The 20,491-nt window shown below is 53.6% G+C and overlaps 1 protein-coding gene across 3 annotated transcripts in view; it reads left to right on the forward strand.

Moving 5' to 3' along the window:
- HIF3A (hypoxia inducible factor 3, alpha subunit) overlaps window positions 1-18,330 on the forward strand; it is a 28,157-nt gene extending 9,827 nt beyond the window's left edge. Inside the window, exons 7-15 of one of the 3 annotated variants that reach the window (XM_004693961.2) lie at window positions 1,034-1,140; window positions 1,667-1,814; window positions 7,110-7,228; window positions 8,115-8,305; window positions 9,101-9,205; window positions 12,088-12,359; window positions 13,309-13,420; window positions 14,638-14,710; window positions 15,736-18,330. In XM_004693961.2, the coding sequence (XP_004694018.1) occupies window positions 1,034-1,140; window positions 1,667-1,814; window positions 7,110-7,228; window positions 8,115-8,305; window positions 9,101-9,205; window positions 12,088-12,359; window positions 13,309-13,420; window positions 14,638-14,710; window positions 15,736-15,833 (1,225 nt within the window). In that variant the 3' untranslated portion in view covers window positions 15,834-18,330. Of the gene's footprint in view, window positions 1-1,033; window positions 1,141-1,666; window positions 1,815-7,109; window positions 7,229-8,114; window positions 8,306-9,100; window positions 9,206-12,087; window positions 12,360-12,611; window positions 12,932-13,308; window positions 13,421-14,637; window positions 14,711-15,735 lie in introns of those variants that run through there. The other 2 variants (XM_012733725.1, XM_012733726.1) reach the window with 2 other exon arrangements.
- The last annotated feature ends 2,161 nt before the right edge of the window (window positions 18,331-20,491 follow it).

A 20,491-nucleotide genomic window follows, 5' to 3' on the forward strand; every position in this document is an offset into this window, starting at 1 on the left:
CTTGCACCACCAGGGAGGGCCGCAACTCTGGGTTTTAACCCTTGCTGTGTGTCCTTGGCCAGGTAGCTGCCCCTCTCTGTGCGTTTCCACGCTGTCCTGCATAGTGGTACGAGAACCCACTCAGAATGCTTATCCTGAGACCTCTGTGGGTTGCTTGGTACAGACCTTTATAGAAGTGTCATTAAAAAAAAAATCATTATTCTTATTTTTGGCCTTTTTGTGATTTTCTTCTTTTTTGCTCATTTCCTGTTCGTTTTTTTCTTGCTTCCCTTCACCCTTTCCACTTGCAGTCTCTTCTCTCCTTCTATTACAGTCATGTATCACTTACTGAGGGGGACATGCCAAGAAGCCCCTCATTTGGGGCTGTTACAGTACATGTACAGTGGGCTGTGGAGCCTGAACCACACTGGGGGAAGTGACATCATCAAGATGCAGTTGTTAAACCCAAAACGACTGAGGCAGCTGCTTCATGGGATGCTATGACGTCAGGATAGTGACGTCACTGGGCTGTGGGACCCTGGTGCCCACCATCCTAGGTGTGGTCAGTTGTTGAACAAAATGCTGTCAGGTGGTATGGCAAGGTTTCCATTGTTGCTGTGCTTCAGACAACACAGATCCACCATTTCAGACTCTGGAAGCCAAAGGTCTAGAATGAGTCTTTTCGAGCCCAAACCTAGAGGCTGCAAGGAAGAATCCACTTCCTGGCTGTAGAAGCTTCTACGGCTTGAATTTGTGGCTCCATCCACCCCCCACCCACCCACCCCTTCTGTCCTCTCTCTGATCTGCTTCCTCTCAGAGGACCCCCTGGGCAAGATCCTCAGTGGACTCAGCTGCAGTGTCACGATGTAAAGTAGCTGACTCAGGCCTTCCGGGGCTCCTGTTCAGTCTATGCCCCGCGCCTATTTCTTACTCACTCCCTTTAGCCATGTCACAACCCTGTCTCTTGTCTCTGCCTCCCAGTGTCCCCCACCTACACTTACCTCACCCTCCCTGCACCTCAGCCAGTTGAACTGACTCACCACACCCACCCCAGGATCGCGGAGGTCGCCGGCTACAGCCCTGAGGACCTGATCGGCTGCTCGGCCTATGAGTACATCCACGCGCTCGACTCGGATGCGGTGGGCCAGAGCATCCATACCTGTAAGTTTTGGGTACCCCAGGCCTGGTGCCTGTGCTCCGTGCTGGTCCAACACAAGCTCCCTGCACCTCAGGGAGCCTTCCTGCACCTCCTGACATCAGCTCCCCAATCCCTCACATGCCAGGGAGCTTCCAGCCCCTGGAATTAGCTCCCACAGCTGCTTGCCCCTTAGGAAGCCTCCCTCAGCTTCCTGGTGTTTGTTGGGGGCCGCAGGAGTCCTTGGTAGGGCAGGGGGTCCTTTGGTAGGGCAAGCCTTGTCTACCTAGGTTGTTCCGGGCAGGGCTGCTGCCACTGCCAATTTGAGGTGGGGTGGGGGGCTGCCCTCAGGGAGCATTCCTCAGCTCTGGGGTCCCTGTAACATTCCCACGTCCTGGGAGTCTTCTGCACCCCACTCCAATTCCAGCTCCCTGGTCCCCAAGAAATTTTCCTTCTCTGTCTCCTTCTTACCCAGTCTCCTGCCCCAGGGCCCCCGGACCCCCAGGTCACTTCGATGGCTCTGAACCCCTCCCATTCCCCCCCCACCCCCAGTGTTGAGCAAGGGCCAGGCAGTAACAGGGCAGTATCGCTTCCTGGCTCGGAGTGGTGGTTACCTGTGGACCCAGACCCAGGCCACCGTGGTGTCAGGGGGCCGGGGCCCCCAGTCGGAGAGTATCGTCTGCGTCCACTTCCTGATCAGGTACGCGGGAGACAGGGTGGCGGTGTGGGCGTGTCGTCTACACGTGCGGTCTGCGCAGGTGCGTGCGCATGCGCTCAGGCAGGCGCACGTGCACGTGAGTGTGAGGGCGCGTGCACGCGGACTGCATGGGAACACGGTGCACGCACGTGTGTGTGCGTGTGCACAAGAACATTACACGGGGCTTCCTTCTGCGCATTTAAATAGAAGATGCTATATTCAAGTTAAAATAAGAAATGTAAAGAACCATGAGGGTTTTTGTGCATTTTAAAAATAGAGGTATCATTTACATAGAGAAATCGCACCCTTCTGGGTATATAGTTCTAGGAGTTTTGACAAATGCATGAAACGCTGTCACTGCCATCACAGTTAAACCACAGAATAGTATATATTTTTATCACACCTCTCCCATTCCTCTAGTGAACCCCACCTCATCCCCAGCAACCAGTGATCTGTTCTTTCATCCTAGATTGTTGCCTTTCTCAAAATGCCATGTTCTTGGAATCATGCGATTGAGTCTGGCTTCTGATCACTTAGCATAATGTACTTAAATGTCATCTATGTTGGGTGTATCATCAATTCCTTTTTCTTTTTGAAGATTTATTTATTAATGCATACAAGAACTGGGGAACCGGGAAAGTAGGGTGAGAGGAGGTACCAGAGACAGAGTGGGGTGCAAAACAGGCAGACTGACTGAAATCCACTGTTGAGGGGAGCAGTAGGGAAACAGGAGAGGTCTGCTGTGCCGTGTGGGTCACTCCCTGGCCGGGAATGGAACTGGTGCTGCAGTGGCTGCAGACAACTTCACAGTACTGAGACTTAAGCCTTTGTGCCACTATGGAGGCCCCACTATTTATTTTTAATGTGATTAATGAATATGGAAAGACCTGTTTATCCATTTGCCAGTTGGAGGCTATTAGGTTGTTTGCTCTTGGGGATGATGATGAAACAAAACTACCATAAACATCCTCCCACAGGATTTTGTGAAATGTTGTTTTCATTTCTTTGGGGTATAAACACTTAGCAGTGAAACGGATGCAGCCTTTGGTCTGCATAGTATATAAGAATCCCCAAACTGTTTTCCAAAGTCACTATAGCATTTTGCATCTCCAGCAGCCTCATAGGAGGGTTCTAGTTCCCCACCAGCCTTTTGTGTTGTGTCTTGTTTTAGTTTGAACCATCCAAATGGATGTGCAGTGGTAGAGCATAATCCCGGCCCCCCCCCACCCCGCCATGCATCTTAGAATCTTTTCACTGAGGCAGCGTTGTGACAAGGGCAGCCATTCCCCCATAAGTTAGAAAAAAATCACAGCTTTTCTTTGAAGATTGCCTTCCAGAACATGTCATCAGTTTCTCAAGTCTTGGGAGTTTTTCCAGATCTTTTAGATGAAGAACAGAAGTAGGTGATAGGGAATATTCATACAAGCCTCCAAACCGCACCCCAAAACAAAGCCATTCATCGTTGGAACACCCTCGTTACAAATCAGAATCTTTGAATGGCTTGTAGCCATGGGAAGATATCTCCACTGTTGCTGCTGAGGAGTGAGGAGCTACCCCTCTCTTCTGGAAATTCCTTTCTAAAAATTGTTTTTTCAGTGGCGAGTTCCTAGGATGTCTATCTTTTGTACTCTAAGAAAATCAGAAAAGCAGGGCTGGAATGGTCCTTCCTTATTTATTTTTACATTATTCAAAATGTGTTTTACTTCATGTTAAAAAGGACAGTTTTCTTAGGAAAAGGGGGACAAGGAGAGCTCCGTAGCAGGCAGGCAGAACTTGGAGGTACCCTTTCTTTTTTAAACATTTCTTTGTGGACCTTCCCTGGTGGTGCAGCAGGGTAAAAAGCACATTACGAAGCTATCCTCAGCCACTTCGGCATGAGTTCTATCCCCAGCCAGGGGATCGACTGAAGCACACTGCTGAGGGGAGCAGCGGGCGAGACAGGAGAGGTCTGCTGTGCCCTGTGTGTCACATCCCTGCCTGGGGATCAAACTGGTGCTGGAGTGGCTGCCGACAGCTTCACAGTACTGAGACTTAAGCCCTTGTGTCACTAGGGAGGGCGCTGGAGTGTCCCATTTTGTTAGCAGACAATGGTTGAGGAGTGGATGAGGAGTGGACAGGAATTCACTTACTGGCAGTGAGATGAGGCAAGTGTGTGAGTCCTGCTCAGCCCTGTGTACCCACGTGTGGTGTGCAGCTGTGTGTGCATGCAGGTACTTATACTTGGTAAATCTACCCACCCCCTTCCCACCCAAACCTCCTTCATCACAGTAAGGATTTACTTCATAAAAACTTCCAAACACTCACTCACAGGACACTTCCGATATGCCAGGCCCTGTGAGTGTCCTGTATTTTGATCCTCTTTTTAGGAGAGAAAACTGAGGACCAGAGAGGGAGTGTCACTTGTCCAAAGTCACACAGCTAACAGAGCTCTCCCTGGTGGAGCAACGTGTTAAAGCACCACATTATAAAGCTCTCTGAAGCCATTGAAGCATGAGTTCGATCCTCCGCCAGGGAGCTGACCCATATGGCATGGCAAGCCTCTCTCGACCCGCCTGCTGCTCCCCTCAGCAGTGTATTTCCATAGATCTGCCTGTTCTGCTCCCCACTCTGTCTCTGGTGACTCTTCTCACCCACCAACCTCTGGCCTGTACCCCAGTTCTGTAAGCATAAATAAATAAATATATTTTTTAAAAATTACACAGCTAATAAGTGGCTGGGATTTGACCCAAGGCTGGTCTGGAGGCTACACTGGTAATTACCAAATGATATCACGCCTTATCTTAACATTTGCCAAGGCAAGAAGACTGGGAATCTCTCCTCAGTCCTATTTACTTCCTTCTGCCTCCTTCCGATCCCCATTAACTCCTTTTGCCTATGGAAAATGTCAGGAATTTGTTCTTCTCTCTGTCTGCCTAGCCACTACCATCTCTCGCCTCAGTATCCCCCTTTTAACCTATCTGAGGCTTCCACCAATCATGCAAAGGCAGAAAACCGGGCAGCTTCTGAAATACAAATCCATTCCTGCTCTTCCTATTCTCAGTGCACCTTCTCAGATCCCAGCATTCTCAGGATAAAGGCCCTTTGTGTTCAGCCTGACTTACCAGGCCCTGCATGCCCTGACTTCTGCCTCCCTCCCCTCTCCAAACCACAGGGCCTTTGCACAGACCACAGGGCTGCTTCCTCTCTGCAGGCTACTCTTCTCTCTTTCCCCTTCCCCTTTATCCTGAATCCTGCCCATTCATCCTTCCCTTGTCTTGAGCCCCCACAGGATGTCAGGTCTTGCCTCAGTTTCTCTTCTGGTATCCTTTTGCCCCAGAACAGGTAAAACCATTTATAATTATTAATGTGTTCAGTCAGGCTTTCCCTGATTTCCCAACCTCTTTCTCTGCTTTGCTTTTCTTTCTCACTCTCTCACCCCACACTGACTGGTCTACAGAGGTGTGGTATCTGCCACAGATGTAATTATCAATTTCGATTCATAGGAAATTTTCAATTTTCCAATAGCCACATTAGAAGGGTCAAAAGAAACAGATGAAATGAGTTTTAATAAGACTACACCTCTGTATATACATATGTATAATATAACTCCAACCATCCCAAAATAGCATTTCAATATTTTAGAATGATTAATGAGCTATTTTACATTCTTCTTCATACTCGGCTTTTAGCATCTGGTATGCACTGACCTCTACTCAACCAGCCATGTCTCAGGGGCTTTCTGTAGTAGGCAGACAGCAGCAAGCCCTTGAATAATTTCTTTTCATTATAATGCTGGTGATCAGCTTCCAGCTGTCACTGAATGAAATGACATTTCGAGGACCTGGTTTCCTGCTATGTGTTTGCTTAAAGTCACAGTTTCCAAGTAAATGAGGACTCACTGAAGAGTCCGTGTTGGTGAGGTGGGTATTAACATAGGAAAAATATAGCCTCCGTAAGTTTTCTCTTTTTGCAATAGCGTGGAAACCCTTAGAGGGCAAGAGGTTTTCTCTGCCTTGTTTGCAGCTTAATCTCTAGCACCCAGAACAGTGTCTGGCATGCAGTAGTTACCCACAAACAATAATGGCTCATCCGTACAGAGCTGGCCTGGCATGCCAGGCCCAGTTCTCCGTTTGACAGACATTAACTCATTTAAGCCTCATGACAACCTGCAGAGGAGGCGATATTACTGCCCCCTCTTTTACAGAAGAGGAAAATGAAGCCCAGAGAGGTTTAGCTACATATTTAAGGTCACACAGCACCTAAGTGGCAGAACTGGGATTTGAACTCAGGTCTGTGGCTGCAAAATCCACTAAGCAGTCCTGATCTGTAGGAAAGGCTTGCAGAATGAAGGAACTCCATGTGGTGTGTGCACACATGTGAGCTCATGCAGGTGACTGCGTGAAGTATGCTTTTGTCTGCTTAGAAAATGCATGAGCGTGTATATGAGCCAGCTTGTCTTGTGCCATGTGTGTACGTGAGTGCGTACATACAATTGTACACGTGTGTGTGTGTTTCAAAGGAGGTAGACTGACTTTGGTCCAGTTTGAGTTGAGTTGTTCCAGCCCACAAAGTTGAGTTGTTCCAGCCCATTTGATGAGGGGACGGGTCTGCAGGTTCTTAAAGAGCTGGTGGGAAGCACCCGGTCTTTCCAGGACAACGTTATACAAATCAGATGCAAACTCAGGGCCAGGCCCCCAGCCCAGACCAGTTCTCCCAAAGCCAGTTTTCTAAGGGAACATTTGGCTAGAGACTGGGAAGAGGGGAGGCATGGGGAACATAAGGATGTATTTATAAATTCATTCCCTGAATATGAAAACTGTCTATGAATAGAAGCTTCATAAATAAATTCTTATTCATAAAAATCTATTCCTATGAAATCCTCATATTTGGTAACAAAAGAGTATGTTCGATACAGATTCTTCATCGATACATGTATAAGGATGTGTTTAGAAGTTAAGGAGAGAATTTGGTTCTTACGCCTTTCACTCCCTCTCTGTGCCCCCCGTACCCCCCAGCCCCAGTTCCTCAGGCTCTCCTCTCTCTACCAGGCTATGCTAAATGCCAACTCTTTTTTTCTGTCTTTCAGAGGGAGCTTGGAAGACAAACTTAACTTTCTTTTAAATCCTATTATAATAAAAAGCATTCAACAACAGTGAAATCCTTAAAAGAAAAAAAGTAGATGTGGCAAATTATTTTCTGCACCGAGCCCTCAGGCTCCTGGACGAGGGGGCTTCAGTGAGAGGGCATCATCATCATCTGGGGGGGCTGGGGCCGCGGGCCCTCCCTGACTGCCACTCCCCTTTCTGCCCTGTACCCCAGCCGGGTGGAAGAGACTGGAGTCGTGCTGTCCCTGGAGCAAACGGAGCGACACTCTCGCAGACCCGTTCAGCGGGGCGCCCCCTCTCAGAAGGACACCCCTAATCCTGGGGAGAGCCTCGGTATGGGGCGGGGCTTGGGCGGGAGGGGTGGTGTTTCCAAGATGCTTGCGAGAACACGCAGGTGCTTTAAGGTGGCTCACCAGGCCCTGTGTGACCTGACTCCCACCTCCCCTTCTCACTCCTTGTCAGAGCTGCATCAGCCTCCCCAGTGCTCTGGGGCGTGCCTGGCTCTCGGGCCCCAGGGCCTTTGCACATTCAGTTTTCTCTGTCCAGAAAGCTCTTCTCTCTTCCGACCTCCCTCTTCTGCGTCCCCAGGATGTTTGCTCAGTCTTGCTGCTCTCAATTCTATATCCTGCCCTCACCCTCTGCTTGTTCTCTGCGCTTGCTTCACTGTTCTTTGGCTTCTTCCCGTGATGCTCCCTGATCTGGCTCTCTGGTGCCTCTTTCTCCTCCCATCCTGGTCACGCTCCCTCCGGCTGTTCCTCAAGGTCTCACCTCCTCCGAGCTGTTGCTCCTGTATGTGGAGGGGGTCACCTGTCTCCTCCCGTCCTCTGGCTCGTAACCGACTCTGGGCCATGACTTGGTCTCTGGGGACCTTAGTTCTGCCCTCACGGCGGCCTCCAGATATGCCAGCTCCCAGGACTGAATGCTGTTCTTGTCGCTGGACAGACTGGTCAGTCCAGTGGTCCGGATGTTAAATATGCCCACCATCTGACGGTGGCCACAGGTCACAGCCCACTCTGTGCCCCCGTCCCACCTTGGGCCTTCCCGACACCCTCCAGGGCCTGGCTTCAACTGGGCGATGGAAGGGCTCCTGGGCCAGCCGAGGTGCTCTGGACCCCAGGCCCCACACTGTGATGATGATGATGATGGTGCCGACCCTGCTCCCTGGAGGGTGCTGCCCCTCAGCCCTGAATGACCCCCCCCATTCCTGTGTGCCCTGTAGATGGCTCCAGTCCCCGGATCCTGGCCTTCCTGCACCCCCCTGCCCTGAGCGAGGCCACTCTGGCCGCCGACCCCCGCCGCTTCTGTAGCCCTGACCTCCGTCGCCTCCTGGCACCCATCCTGGACGGGACTTCAGTTGCTGCCACCCCCAGTGCACCCCCCGCTTCACGGCGCCCCCAAAGCCCTCTTCCGGTAAGCAGCCCCTCCCATTTGAGTCCTAAGGAACCAAGCTGCTTTGGTCTTTGCCCCAAACCTTGTCCTCGGCCTCAGTCTCCACATCTGCAATGGGAAGTTCGAAGGATGGGGGGTCTCTGGATTCTACATACTTGGGCTGCTAATATGGACCAAGAGGTGTTGGGGGCTGGCGTGGGTGCCCTTCGCTTGTGACCCCCACACGCTGAACTTTGACCTCCCAATTCAAATCCCAAGCCCTGCCACTTACCTACTGATTTAATCTGGACAAGGGGTCACCTTAATGTCTTCACCTGTACATTAGGATAATAGCCAATAACCACCTCACTGGTCACTGTGAAGGTTTGCTGAAGACCTCAGGACCAGGCACCTAGTAGGTGTTCAGCAGCCCAAAGTAATGGCTGTTTTTGCCCAGTGTCCAGATAGTCTGACCTTTGAATGAGGGTCAAAGTACCCAGTATTAACTTTACTCACCCCCACGACCCGCCACCCGTCCTCCCAAAATATCCTCTCTCCCCCAGAGAAAGAGTTCGTGACCTCTGACCTCACCCTTTACCTCTAGAGCAGCTGGACTCCCATTGCTGCCCCTCATTCCACACACCCCGGGGCCCTGAGGGCCTTGGCCGTGGGCTCCAGTCCTTTGAATCTTCAGTATCTGCCTGTGAACCTGTCCAGGCGCTGTGACTTTGGAGCATCGTAGCTTCAGACCAGCGACCTGACCTTTACCCTGAACTTAGTGCAGGCTGCCCCACCTTGGACAGCTCCACTCCTGCTGTCTCTACTGTGCCCCCACAGGCAGATCTCCCTGGGGAGCTGCTTGTGGACATGGAGAACGCACACCAGCTCGTTGCCTCCGGCAAAGAGCTCAAGGCAGTGGAGACAGACCTGGCTATCGCTCAGGTACGGGGCTTGGGAAGCCCAGTCTCCACCTCTGCTCTGGATGCTCACACGCCTGCACTTCAGAGAAGGGTGCTGGGGTGGGTCAGGGGAAGAGCGGGTGGGTGGGCAGCGCTTACGTGGCAATTTGGATGGATGGATGGACAGGCGGACGGTTGGAGAGATGGGGGGAAGTTGGACGTGGATGTCTGGATGATTTGACAGACCCCTGGGTCATGGAATGGGTGACGGAAAGGTGGAGGATGCTGGGATGATCGACTGAACAGATGGATGAACGAGATGGCGGTGGGATGATGTATCAGCCCTTTGTTCCTGTGTCACAAGTTACCCCGAAATTCACATTTATTAGACCACACAGCTTCTGAGGACCAGCAGTCTAGGAAGGGCTTAGCGTGGCGGTTTTCCTCAGGGTCTCTCCAAAGCCTAAGTCAGGTTCTCGTCAGGGCTACAGTCACCCAGTCTAGGGACTGACCTTCAAACCCATCCTGTGATGGCCTCGGTCCCTCACTGGCTGCGGCGGGCGGGTTCAGTTCCTCATCACATGGGCCGCTTAGTGTCTTTACATGGCAGCTGGCTACCCCCAAGCTGAGTGACCCTGGAAACGAGACAGAGGAGTGAGCCCACGAGAGGACACACAGTGCTCTATAGCTGAATTCTAGGCGTGGCAAACATCACTTCTCCCCGGGGTGCTGGGCACACAGACCGCCCTAAACCAGCTTGAGCAGCCAGAGAACGGGTGAACTCCAAGGGCAGGGCGCTCTCCTGGTCTCCCTCACTCAGAATACCTCCACTGCCCCCCAAGGCTCCCAGAGTCTCCCTGCGTCACGGCCTCAGCTCGGAGTCCAGCATCTCATCATGGAAATCAGATCTGGGTGCAGGTGAAGGCGCTAGTTGCCTCAAAATCTGTTGCCTGCGAACTAGAAAAGTTACCTGTGTCTCCAATGCCACCCCAGAGTGGTGGGGAGGGCAGCGAATAACTGCTATAGGCACAGCTATTAAAACAGGAGGAGGGGCACTCTCCCTCGCGGTGCATCCGGTTAAAGCACCGCAGAATGAAGCTCTCCAAAGCCGCTTCAGCACGGGTTCGATCCCGAGCCAAGGAGCTGACCCACATGGCGTGGCAGGCCTCTTCTGCCCTGCCCGCTGCTCCCCTCACAAGGCATGGCAGACCTCAGTCTGCCTCTTCTGCCCCCTACTCTGTCACTGGTGAATCCTCTCACCCACCACACCTCTGGCCTGTACCCCAGTTCTGTAAGTATAAATGAACGAAAAACAGGAGGAGGGCCTCCCTGGTGGTGCAGGAGTTCAGTCTCAGAGCTATACCTCTGTCACTTGTGGATTCAATCCCTGGCCAGGGAGGTGACCCACAGGGCGCAGCAGACATCTCCTGTCTCCCCGCTGCTCCCCTCAGCTGTGTACTTTGTTGATCTGCCTGTTCTGCTCCCCACTCTGTCTCTGGTGAGTCCTCTCACCTCCCCCACACCTCTGGTCTGTACCCTAGTTCTTCTATGCATAAACAAATCTTAAAAACTAAATAAAACAGGAGACCACACAGGTATCACTGGCCCTTAGCTTTTTTGAAATCCAGCTAGGCAAATCTTGGAAGTTCCTGAATTAGACCTTGTTCCTACATGAGTTTTCCGCCATGGTGCTTGATGCTCTGTGGACTCTTCACTCTGAATTAGCCTTCATTCTTCACAAAAAGTAACATGTATTTGAGTTGTTTTCTTACTTGGCTTCCAGCTTATAGTACATTAGTAAAGGTCTCTTTATATTGTACCATCTCTTCCCCTGTCAGTCCAAGCTGGTGATGTTTCTATTCATATAATTTTCTTTTTTAAAGATTGATTTATTTATGCATACAAGAGCTGGGGTATAGCCCAGAGGTACAGGGGGTGAGCGGATTTACCAGAGATTCACCAGATGGGGAGTAGAACAGGTGGATTGACCGAAGTCCACTGCTGAGGGGAGCAGCGGGGAGATAGGAGAGGTCTGCTGTGCCCTGGGGGTCAGCTCCCTGGCCGGGGATCGAACTCTTGCTGCAGTGGCTGTGGAGAGACTCACAGTCCTGCGCTTTAACCCATTGTACCACCAGGATGGGTCCTATATCCAGAGTTTTTAATTGAAGTTTTACTAGATAAACACACATGGTTAGTTATTGCCCATGAATCTGAATGCTGTCTCCAGCTCTGCCTCTCCCCTCCCAGCTTTCCTTAGCAATCAGACTCCACATGGCTAAAAACGCAGCCCCCGGATCACAGCCCAGCCCTCCCAGCACATCAGCTCCCCGGAAAGTCCCCCCAGCATAAACTCTCAGGTGCGGCCCGAGAGGCCCACTAGGAGTGGCCAAGACTTGCCTATCCATCGGGACATTCCAAGGGCCCACATGTCACCTCCCAGGAGCCAGGACAAAGATCAAACTTCTTTTGGGGGTTCCTTCTTCGCTACACAGAGAGGTTGAGAATTTTCTAAACTGTCAAGTCCCAGTTCCTTCATGATTAATGCTGCTTCCTTTGGCTTCACCCCCCCATGTGCATGGGTGCCCCAGTGCACCCACGAGCACCAGAAAAAGCCACCAAGTCCGCAGGACCCGATGCAGGAGGTCACGCACGCCCTCTCCTCGCCCTCCTCCTGTTCCTACTTCAGCCCTGTCACGGTAGTAGGGACCACACTCAGATGTCCAAGAGAAATTCACACCCAGACCCTTGGGGCGGCCCTGGTGACTGGCTACCACAGGGCCCTTGTCCCCAGCCCTCGGCGGAAATTAAAGTTCAGACTCTTGGCCTCAGGCACACAACTCAGATTTGACGGGAGAGGGCCCTGGCCCAGGCCTGCCCAGAGCCTTCAAAGCCCACGCTCACGCTCAACTCCCTCCTGCGCTGCAGGACGCCGACGTGCTGGATCTGGAGATGCTGGCCCCCTACATCTCCATGGATGATGACTTCCAGCTCAACGCCAGCGAGCAGCTCCCCAGGGCCTACCACAGACCTCCGGGGACCGTCCCCCGGCCCCGTGCTCGGAGCTTCCACGGCCTGTCACCCCCAACCCCTGAGCCTTCCCTGCTGCCCCGCTGGGGGAGTGACCCCCGACTGAGCTGCTCCAGCCCTTCCAGAGGGGACCCCTCAGCGTCTTCCCCCTTGACTGGAGCTCGGAAGAGGTGAGCAGCAATAGAGGGGGTGCAGAGGGGCGCAGAGGAGGTCCCTGAGCCCTTGCCCTGTGATGGCCCCACACCTCATCACTCCTCCCCTGGCCAGAGCCTTGGGGTCTCCAGCACGCGTCACGTTCACCCCAACCTCTGTCTCTGCCGAGCTGTGCCCTCATTCTGGAGGGGCCTCCACTGTCCTGTTTCCTCAAGTCCCTCTGGTCAACCAGGTCCATTTCCTTTGGATCATACTCTCTTCTGGCCTAGTGCAAATGTCGAGTCCTCAGGAAGAGGACGCTGCCAGCATCAGAGAACTGCCCAGAACTGTTTCCTAACACCTTGGGGAAGCCTTGGAGTGAGGGACACCTTCCCAAGGGGAGTGCCAGACACACACTTTCTGGGAGGTTTGTGTCCCTGCTCCAAAGATGTTCGATGACGAGTATTCAGGCTTTTGCTCTCCGCGTTGCAAGTATGAGCCCACTTAGGCCCACACTGATCGCTTTAATGGACACAGCTCAGGGGTTCCCAAGGCTGCCAGGTGGGCGCTGGGTGTGCAGCGGGTCCTAAAAGGGCCTTATTGAATGAGGAGGGAGGAAAGTTATAGATATGGCAGGTGGGTGGGTAGATGATAAATGGGAGGGTAGGTAGATGGATGGAGGGAGGATGGAGGATGGGTGGGTGGAGGATGGAGGATGGGTGGGTGGAGGATGGAGGACAGGTGGATGGATGTTGAATGGGCACGTGGCAGACAGGTGGGAAAGATGTATGATGCAAATTGTGTGGGCAGCGGGTGGCTCTTGGCTGGCTGAATGGCGGATGCATTGGTGGCGCATGTGTGGTCTGGTAGCATCCGAATAAAGGCGTAGGTGGGTGCTGGGGGGTGAGTGAGTGCTCGCTCTGCCCACACCGGTGCTCACACCTGCGCAGGGTTGCTGCGTTCTGATTGTCGCCTGTTTCCCTCCAGGGCCCTGGCCCAGAGCTCAGAGGACGAGGCCGAGGGAGTGCTGGGCGTGAGACCCCCCAAAAGGTCCCCAAGTCCAGGTCCCGAAAACTTCCTGCTGCCTCCCCTCAGCCTGGTATGTGGGTGGGGCTTCATGGGAGTCTCTGGAGCTCAGAATGTAGCGGACGTAAATCTGTCTTATGATGGGGTTGGGGCCTGGCTGAAGGTCGAATGCAAGGTCAGGAGTCTAGCTCAGTTAGGAACTTGACCTGCTGGTTTGGGGACCGGATGGAAGGCTTTGCAAGTAAATACGTATAAATTGGTGGTCAATGCCAGGAAGAAAATCAAGCTGGACAAAGGGAGAAACGACAGGGTTGGCATCTGGAGGAAGCTTCTCCGCTCCTGTAGGGCCTCCCCCAAAACGGAAACTGACCTTGGCCTTGGATTACTGGAGTAGACTGAAGAGCCTCAGTTTCCTCATTTGGAGAGCTTCATTTCACAGAACTGCCAGGAGATGCAAACGAAACTACGCCCTTGACTAATCCTCAGTGGGCTGGTCAGGCCAAAGCAAACCCCCCTTCTTCACCCCTGCCTTCTCTCCACCTCCAGTGTCACTCCTGCACTGCGGTCACCAGACTGCCTTTTCTTAAAGCCCCCCAGACGGTGGCGTCACTTTGATGACACCCGCCTGCCAGGCCTTTCCATGGCCCCCTGTTGCCCACAGAAGCAAGTGTTGGCTCCTCACTCCCCACAGGGCTGCTTGAACACAATGAGTACGGGCTGTAACCACTCTTGAATTATCATCAGGTGTGCGCGTTTATACATCAGAAGTGCAGCAGGTGTTATCAGACAGGATCCTGGGAGGAAGCGGCTCGCTCAGATGGGTTGTTGAGATGGTGACGACACTCTTGGCAAAGGCAGGAGTAATAACTAGGGCTAGTGCAGTGCCCCAGGCCAGCTGTTCCCCTGGGGAGCTGGCACCACCCCTGGGCCCAGGGCAGTGGTGTTCGAGGGGTCCTGGAGAAAGTAGGGTCCACCTTGGGAGTACTGGAACCTTCCAAGGAGGGACAAGCCAATCCAGGACGACCTGAAGACCAAACACCCTGACCTGTCCTCCCCCTGTCTGCCGGTGTCTCCTGTTATCTGAACCCAAAGGAACACATGACTGAGGCTGGGTGCTGATGGCCCCCACCCACGGGTCAGCCTCCTAGGGCAGGGGTGAAGGACGTCGCGCCAGTGGCTGACCAGTCACAGTCGTGAGAAGCTGCTGAGCCCCACTTCGCCCTTGGTCGGTGACAAGGCACCACCCCGCCCTGTTGGGTGACAGCAGTGGTGGGCTGGTCTCTCCCACAGAGTTTCCTTCTGACGGCCCCAGGGACCCAGCAGGATCCCAGCACCCATCTCCTGGGACTGAACGAGCCCTTGGGTAAGTAGGGACCCTGGTCTCTGTGGGAGGTGCTTCGGATTGGTGAGGGCTGGGGTGACCCTGAGGCCTGTCAGTGCCCCGCAGGAGCTGGAACGGGGCAGCCGGAGCCCAAGGGAGGCGGGGGCTTTGCAATCTGCTCAGGCCCCGCCTGGGCCCCCCAAGGACTGTTACAGTCTGTGGCCCAGTCAGATTGGTGTGTCCCCAAGGTCATCCCAGCCTGGGGCTTCGGGGAGTAACCCTGTCTGCTTCTGGAGCCCCAGCTGCCCCCCACCCACTCCGGTCGGTGGGGTCCATTATAATGGATTATGTGGGCTGCACAGGGCTCAGCTCACAGTGCTACTCCCACCATCTTTCCAGAGGTGCCGGTTATCAGCTGCCCTTATACAGTCCAAGCCCATGGGGGGTGAGGCCAGGCCTGCCCTGGCCACAGTGCCCTCTTGCCTGTGACTGCGGCTGGGCAGTGACCCGGCCCTGGGAGGCGCTCGGGACACCGGTGCCAATGAAGAGCCAACTGGCTGTGTGACCGCTGGTGCGAACCCTGCCCTGTCCAGGGCCTCACAGACACGCCCCCCATGGGGTCACGAGCTCCCTGGGGCAGTGAGGTGCCTCCATCCTGTTTACACCTGAGTCCCTGGGGCTGAGTCCCCAGTGCCTAGCACCCACTAGGTACTCAACAAATGTCTTTTGCATGAGGGCAGAAGTTGCCCTGCCTGCCAGTGCTCCCCAGGGCGCCTTCCCGTTCAGAGCGCTTTGTCTGGATTCACCCCCTCGGTCCTCACCACAGCCCAGGGGGCAGGTGCTGCTATTAGCCCATTTTACAGAGGTGGTAACCTGAGGCTCAGAGACAGTCGGCTGCTTCAGGTCACACAGCCAGTGCACAGCCGAGTGTGGACTCCAGCCCAGGCAGCAGTCTGGCCCCCACACCCTGGAATTCACGACCACCTCATCGGCCCTGCGCTAACTATGGGAAAGGAAGGAGGGTTGGGGCGATGGTTACCCCAGTTTACATTCCATCTGCCCCACAGGCATGGGCCCCTCGCTGCTCTCTCTCTACCGGGGCGAGGATGCCACCCAGCCTCGGAGCCGCTTCCAGCCTGCGGCAGGCCTGGCCCAGACGGCCTGAGCCAGCCCCTCTTCCCGCCTGCCCCGCCCCCGAAGGACCTCAGCCACACTCCAAGCCGGCAGCCAGCGCACAGCATGGGGTGCCGGGAGAAGGCCCCCTCTGTCCTCACAGTGGCCCCCACCCGCCTCGGGTATACCTCAGTCCTCACCGTTCTGGCCACCCCCATTTGGGGGCTCTGGGGTGGCCTCAGCTCAGTGACCTCGGGAGGGGGGTCCCTGACCCCTCTCCCTCCTTCTCTCAGGACTTCCCTTGGGGTTCTTGATACTGGTTACCTCATCCCTCTCTCCAGCTCTCTTGGCTTTACTTTTGATAAATTGGGGGTGGGAAGGTTGGGGTTCAGATCTGTATCTCTGGGCTCTGGGGCATATCGCTAACCACAATAGCATTTCTTTCTAGTCACCTTTCTTTTAGTCTTATTTTTATTTTATTTTTTGTCCTTTTCATCATGTTTTTAATTGCTACAAGGTGCCCAAGGACCCTAAGAATATGGGACTCTGATCCTCCCCTTTCTTCGGGTATCGTGGGGGACCCTGAAGGCAGACCTCACCCTGGCAACTTCTGCCGCCCAGCTCTAACGTCCCCCTCCGGCCTGGACCCGGCCACCCCCAGCCTCGCTGGCCGGGGTCTTCCTAGTCAGGGCCTCCCAGTTTCAGGCAGAGCCCCCACTTCCTCTGCCTCCAAACCACCCGCCGAGCTCCTGTGGTGCTAGTACTGTGCACCCCCAGCCTCGTCCGGTCCTACACGGCACACACAGCCCCCAGTGCGGTGGGCTCAAACCTCGCATGCTCCTGACTCCAGATCTCAACGGCACCAGCGCCGTCACTACCTCCGGTTGGTTTCCTGCTTCAGTCTCCAACATTGTTTGGTTCTAAACCTCACAGCCTCCAGCTCCCTCTGGCTCCACAGCCTCTGACCACCAGAGTCCCTGGCTCTAGAACTCACGCCCTGACTTCCTCTGGTTCTAGACCCTTCCCTGTAAACTCCCCTGTTCCAGAGGCTACATTTTCCAACTCCTGCTGATTCCAGCTCTTTCTACTAGTGATCTCCTTTGATTCTGGACTGTAAAATGCTAATCTTTCCGTGGTTCTAGTCTTCCTGACCAGTAACTCATTTGGTCCCAAACCTAGACTTCTTAATTATTGTTCTAAAATCATGATGTCCAACTCATGCCTTTTCACTCTCTGCTCGGCTTGCTCGGACCACCAAGAAGTAAGACGAGGGCTCCCTCCCACCAGCCTGGGAGTCGCACTTTATTTCTGTTCCTTTTCTCCTCAGTAAACTTTTTCTTTCTCTAAACCAAAAAAAAGAAAAAAGAAGTGAAATGTGCTTATGTCTCCTCTGAAAACCAGAACTTCCAGAACTCGATTCCATATTCCAGCTCTTTTCCCTTTCCTAGACTTTATGATCTTTACTCACTTGTTCTAGACCACACAACCTCTGGGCCTCACAGTTTCTAGGGCCCCTGATTCCAGATCTGATTATTTCCCTTTTTAAGCTGAAAGTGCCTTTCAGATTCCAACCTCCAGATTCCTCTGGTTCTACACCTCTCACTCCCTGCTCCCCACCCCCAGAGCTTGGGACTCCAAAGTACCCTAGGGCTAGCGCTCAGTCTGCAGACATCAGCTGAGGGTCACCCTTGTGTTAGGAACACTTCTAGGGCTCGGAACTCCCAATTTCTGATTCTAGGCCTTAGGATTCCCAATGCCACAGGTTCTAGAACCAGATCTGTTGTTGACTGTTTCTAATTCCCATCCTTACTATATGAATTCTTTTGGCTCTAGACCTCACAGCTTCTGACTACCTTGGATTCCAACCCAAATACTTCTGATTCCAGAACAGGAATCTGGTTCTGACTCTCATGACCTCTGATTCCTGATTCCAGATGCCACCTTCTGGGTTTGCCACCCTGCTCACCTTGCGCCAATTCCTAGTCTCTGTCTTAAGTCTTCCCAATCTGGGTCCTTCCCCCCATGCCTCTACTCATGGACTTCATGTACAAGCACAAGCGAGTCTCAGTCTCTCCCCTTTAAAACAGCTGTTCTGAAACCACCTTCACTCCCCGCTTCAGCCCTGCACTTGCCTTCACTCCAGGTGTCTGGAGGACCTGGGCTCCCTCACAATGCAGGAGATACCTCCAGCTGCACAGGCACGCACAGGGGTGGGAGAAAGACCAGTCCTCCCCCACCCACGGCCACCTGTGTCCCTCTGGATTCCCAGTGCCCCTTTTCTGATGGTGCTGTTCTTGGTGGCCCACAGGAAGGCCCCTCAGACCACTTCCCCCCTTTTGGAAGGCACTGCCCACTGTTTTGTCAGGGTATGGCCTGTCCAGATTGGTGCTATGGGGGTGAGGTGAGAAGGGATCCCCTGTCCTTTTGGGGTGACCTGGGCCCTCTATTGAGAGAACTGTGCTGAGCTGGGGGAGGAGAGGGGCCAGACCAGCCACGCTGACTCTGAAACTCACTAATGTGTACACCATAAAGACCTCGCCTTGGTAGGCACCAGACTTGTGTGTACTGACTCATCTGTGGGGTCCCCCTAAGGGGGTGTGGGCGCAGTGGGTGATGAGGGGGGCGTCCACACTCTGTGAATTTACGTGTCCTCCATGTGGGTCTATGTAACATACGTCTGGTGATGTCATCCTGTGTAGATGTGTGTCTTTGTGACATCATTCCATGAACGTGCGTGTGTTCAGGGTGTAACTCTTTCTAGACATGTATCTGGGTAGAATGAGTCTGTCTTTTGTGTTCCTGGCAACTCTAGATTTCTGCATCTCTGAGTGGGAGACGGCTCATTGGTGCCCGTGTGTCTGTACGGTGTCACGATGCTGCAGATGAGTGGGGCTGTTTGACACTAGTTGTGTGCGGATGTGTCTGTGGCCTGATTCTCTGGACTTGAGTGTCTGCAGATGCACGTGCAGATGGGTGTGCCCTGTGCGCCGGGGTCCCTTATCCTCATCACCTGAGGTGCGCATACGAAGGGGCGCAGCTCCAAGCCTTGGCTCTAGCTGTTCCCGGCTCCAAGTGTCTCTTTCCTTCCTCCTCTCCGCACTTGTTTTTCCTCTTACTCATACTTCAACTTCCTCCTCCAACAACCTCCTGAGATTCTCCTGTCCCATCGCAGCTCTGAGCACTCTCCGCCACTCCTAAACAAAGTGGATATAGAAAAATGGGCTCTTGTGATCTTAACCAGTCCCCCTGTAATCCTGAACAGTGCTGTAGCAGTGCTCACACAGAGCTCAGAGACACGCAGTTGCAAAATCACTCAAGCCCTGGGAACACCAACAGGGCTTATTTAACAGGTAATTGGGGGAAAGAAAAGCATTTTTTTAGGCCACTAGTGCCCAGCTGTCTCACCCAGAGAGTGTCCAGAGTCCAGCAGCCCCAAACAAAGGCTGATTGTGCAAGAGGTTGCTGGCCCTTCGACAAGGGCCTGGAGATGGTGGCACGCCAGCAGGCAGGGGGCAGGATACAATCGCAGTGGCAGCTGGAGATGCCACAGGTGGGGCTGCTGAAGCGACAAGGCAGTCGCCACGGCAACAGTCTGGGGGCCAGGCTGGGACAGCACCAGCTGCTGTCCTGGACGGCAGGAGCAAGAGCAGCAGCAGAGCCGGCCTCTATGTGCACAGGTTGGGCAGCAGGACAGGAAACCGTCCTTACCGCTCAGCTTCCAGAGCTGCTCCCTGGGTGGCAGGCAGGCCGCTTCAAAGCTGGTCATGCTTTACGACTTGTGCCATGGGGCTCATTTCAATCCCGTACAATAGGTGTAATTATTATCCCTATTTAGGAGAGGAAGAAACTGAGGTTAAGAAAAGATGTTCACCTCCCAAGGTCCTACTGTGTTAGGCTCAAATCCAGAGATTCAGATCCATGACAGCACCTCCCTCCCCAACATGCACAGAAAATCTCAAAAATCTAACTCCCCAGGTGGGTTCCAGGGCATACAGAGACAGCAGGGTCTCCAGGCCATCAAGAGCACAGGGACTAGGTGGGGCACTGACTCCTATGACTTTGGCCAAGCGCACTGACCTCTGCACATGTCAAGTGTTCTCATTTGTAAACTGGAGATGATGCAGTGGGGGCACTGGGAGAGGCGGGGTTAGACTGACAGCAGGCAGACCGAGGGGCACCCGGGGACTCCCAAACCTCATCTGGTGGTGGGGTACCCTGGGACAACAGGCCTGGAAGGTTTGGGGGTGGGATAGTATGTTTCCAGGAGAGAAGCCAGAGCAGAACCTTAAATAAATGATGCTACTTTTCGGCCTGAGGCTGGCTGAGACCTCGGAAGGATGGTCTAGAAGCGGAATGGTCTAGAAGCCCTTACAGTGGGGCAGGGGGGCGGGAGGGGGCTGGGGAGGAGGATGGCATACGGAGACATTCCTTACTACTCCGCATCTCCTGGGTCATCGGTAAATTTTTTTTTTTCCTTAAGGGAAGTGAAAAACCTTGGAAGCTGGGGGAGTGGGACGGAAGCTGAGGGGGAAGGAGAAATACGATGATGCCAAAAAAAAAAAAAAGGGGATCCAGTTAATTTAAAAACATGAACCCTCAAGGTTGGTTCGAGAAACCACCCATTTTTCGGAGGGGTAACTGAGGCCCCCCAGGAAGGGAAGATTTGCTCAAGGTCACACAGGTAATTCACGGGCGGCAGCGCCCTGACGT

The sequence above is a fragment of the Condylura cristata genome, unplaced genomic scaffold (genome assembly GCF_000260355.1).
Source record: "Condylura cristata isolate star-nosed mole 26May11 unplaced genomic scaffold, ConCri1.0 scaffold00041, whole genome shotgun sequence".
NCBI lineage: Eukaryota > Metazoa > Chordata > Mammalia > Eulipotyphla > Talpidae > Condylura > Condylura cristata.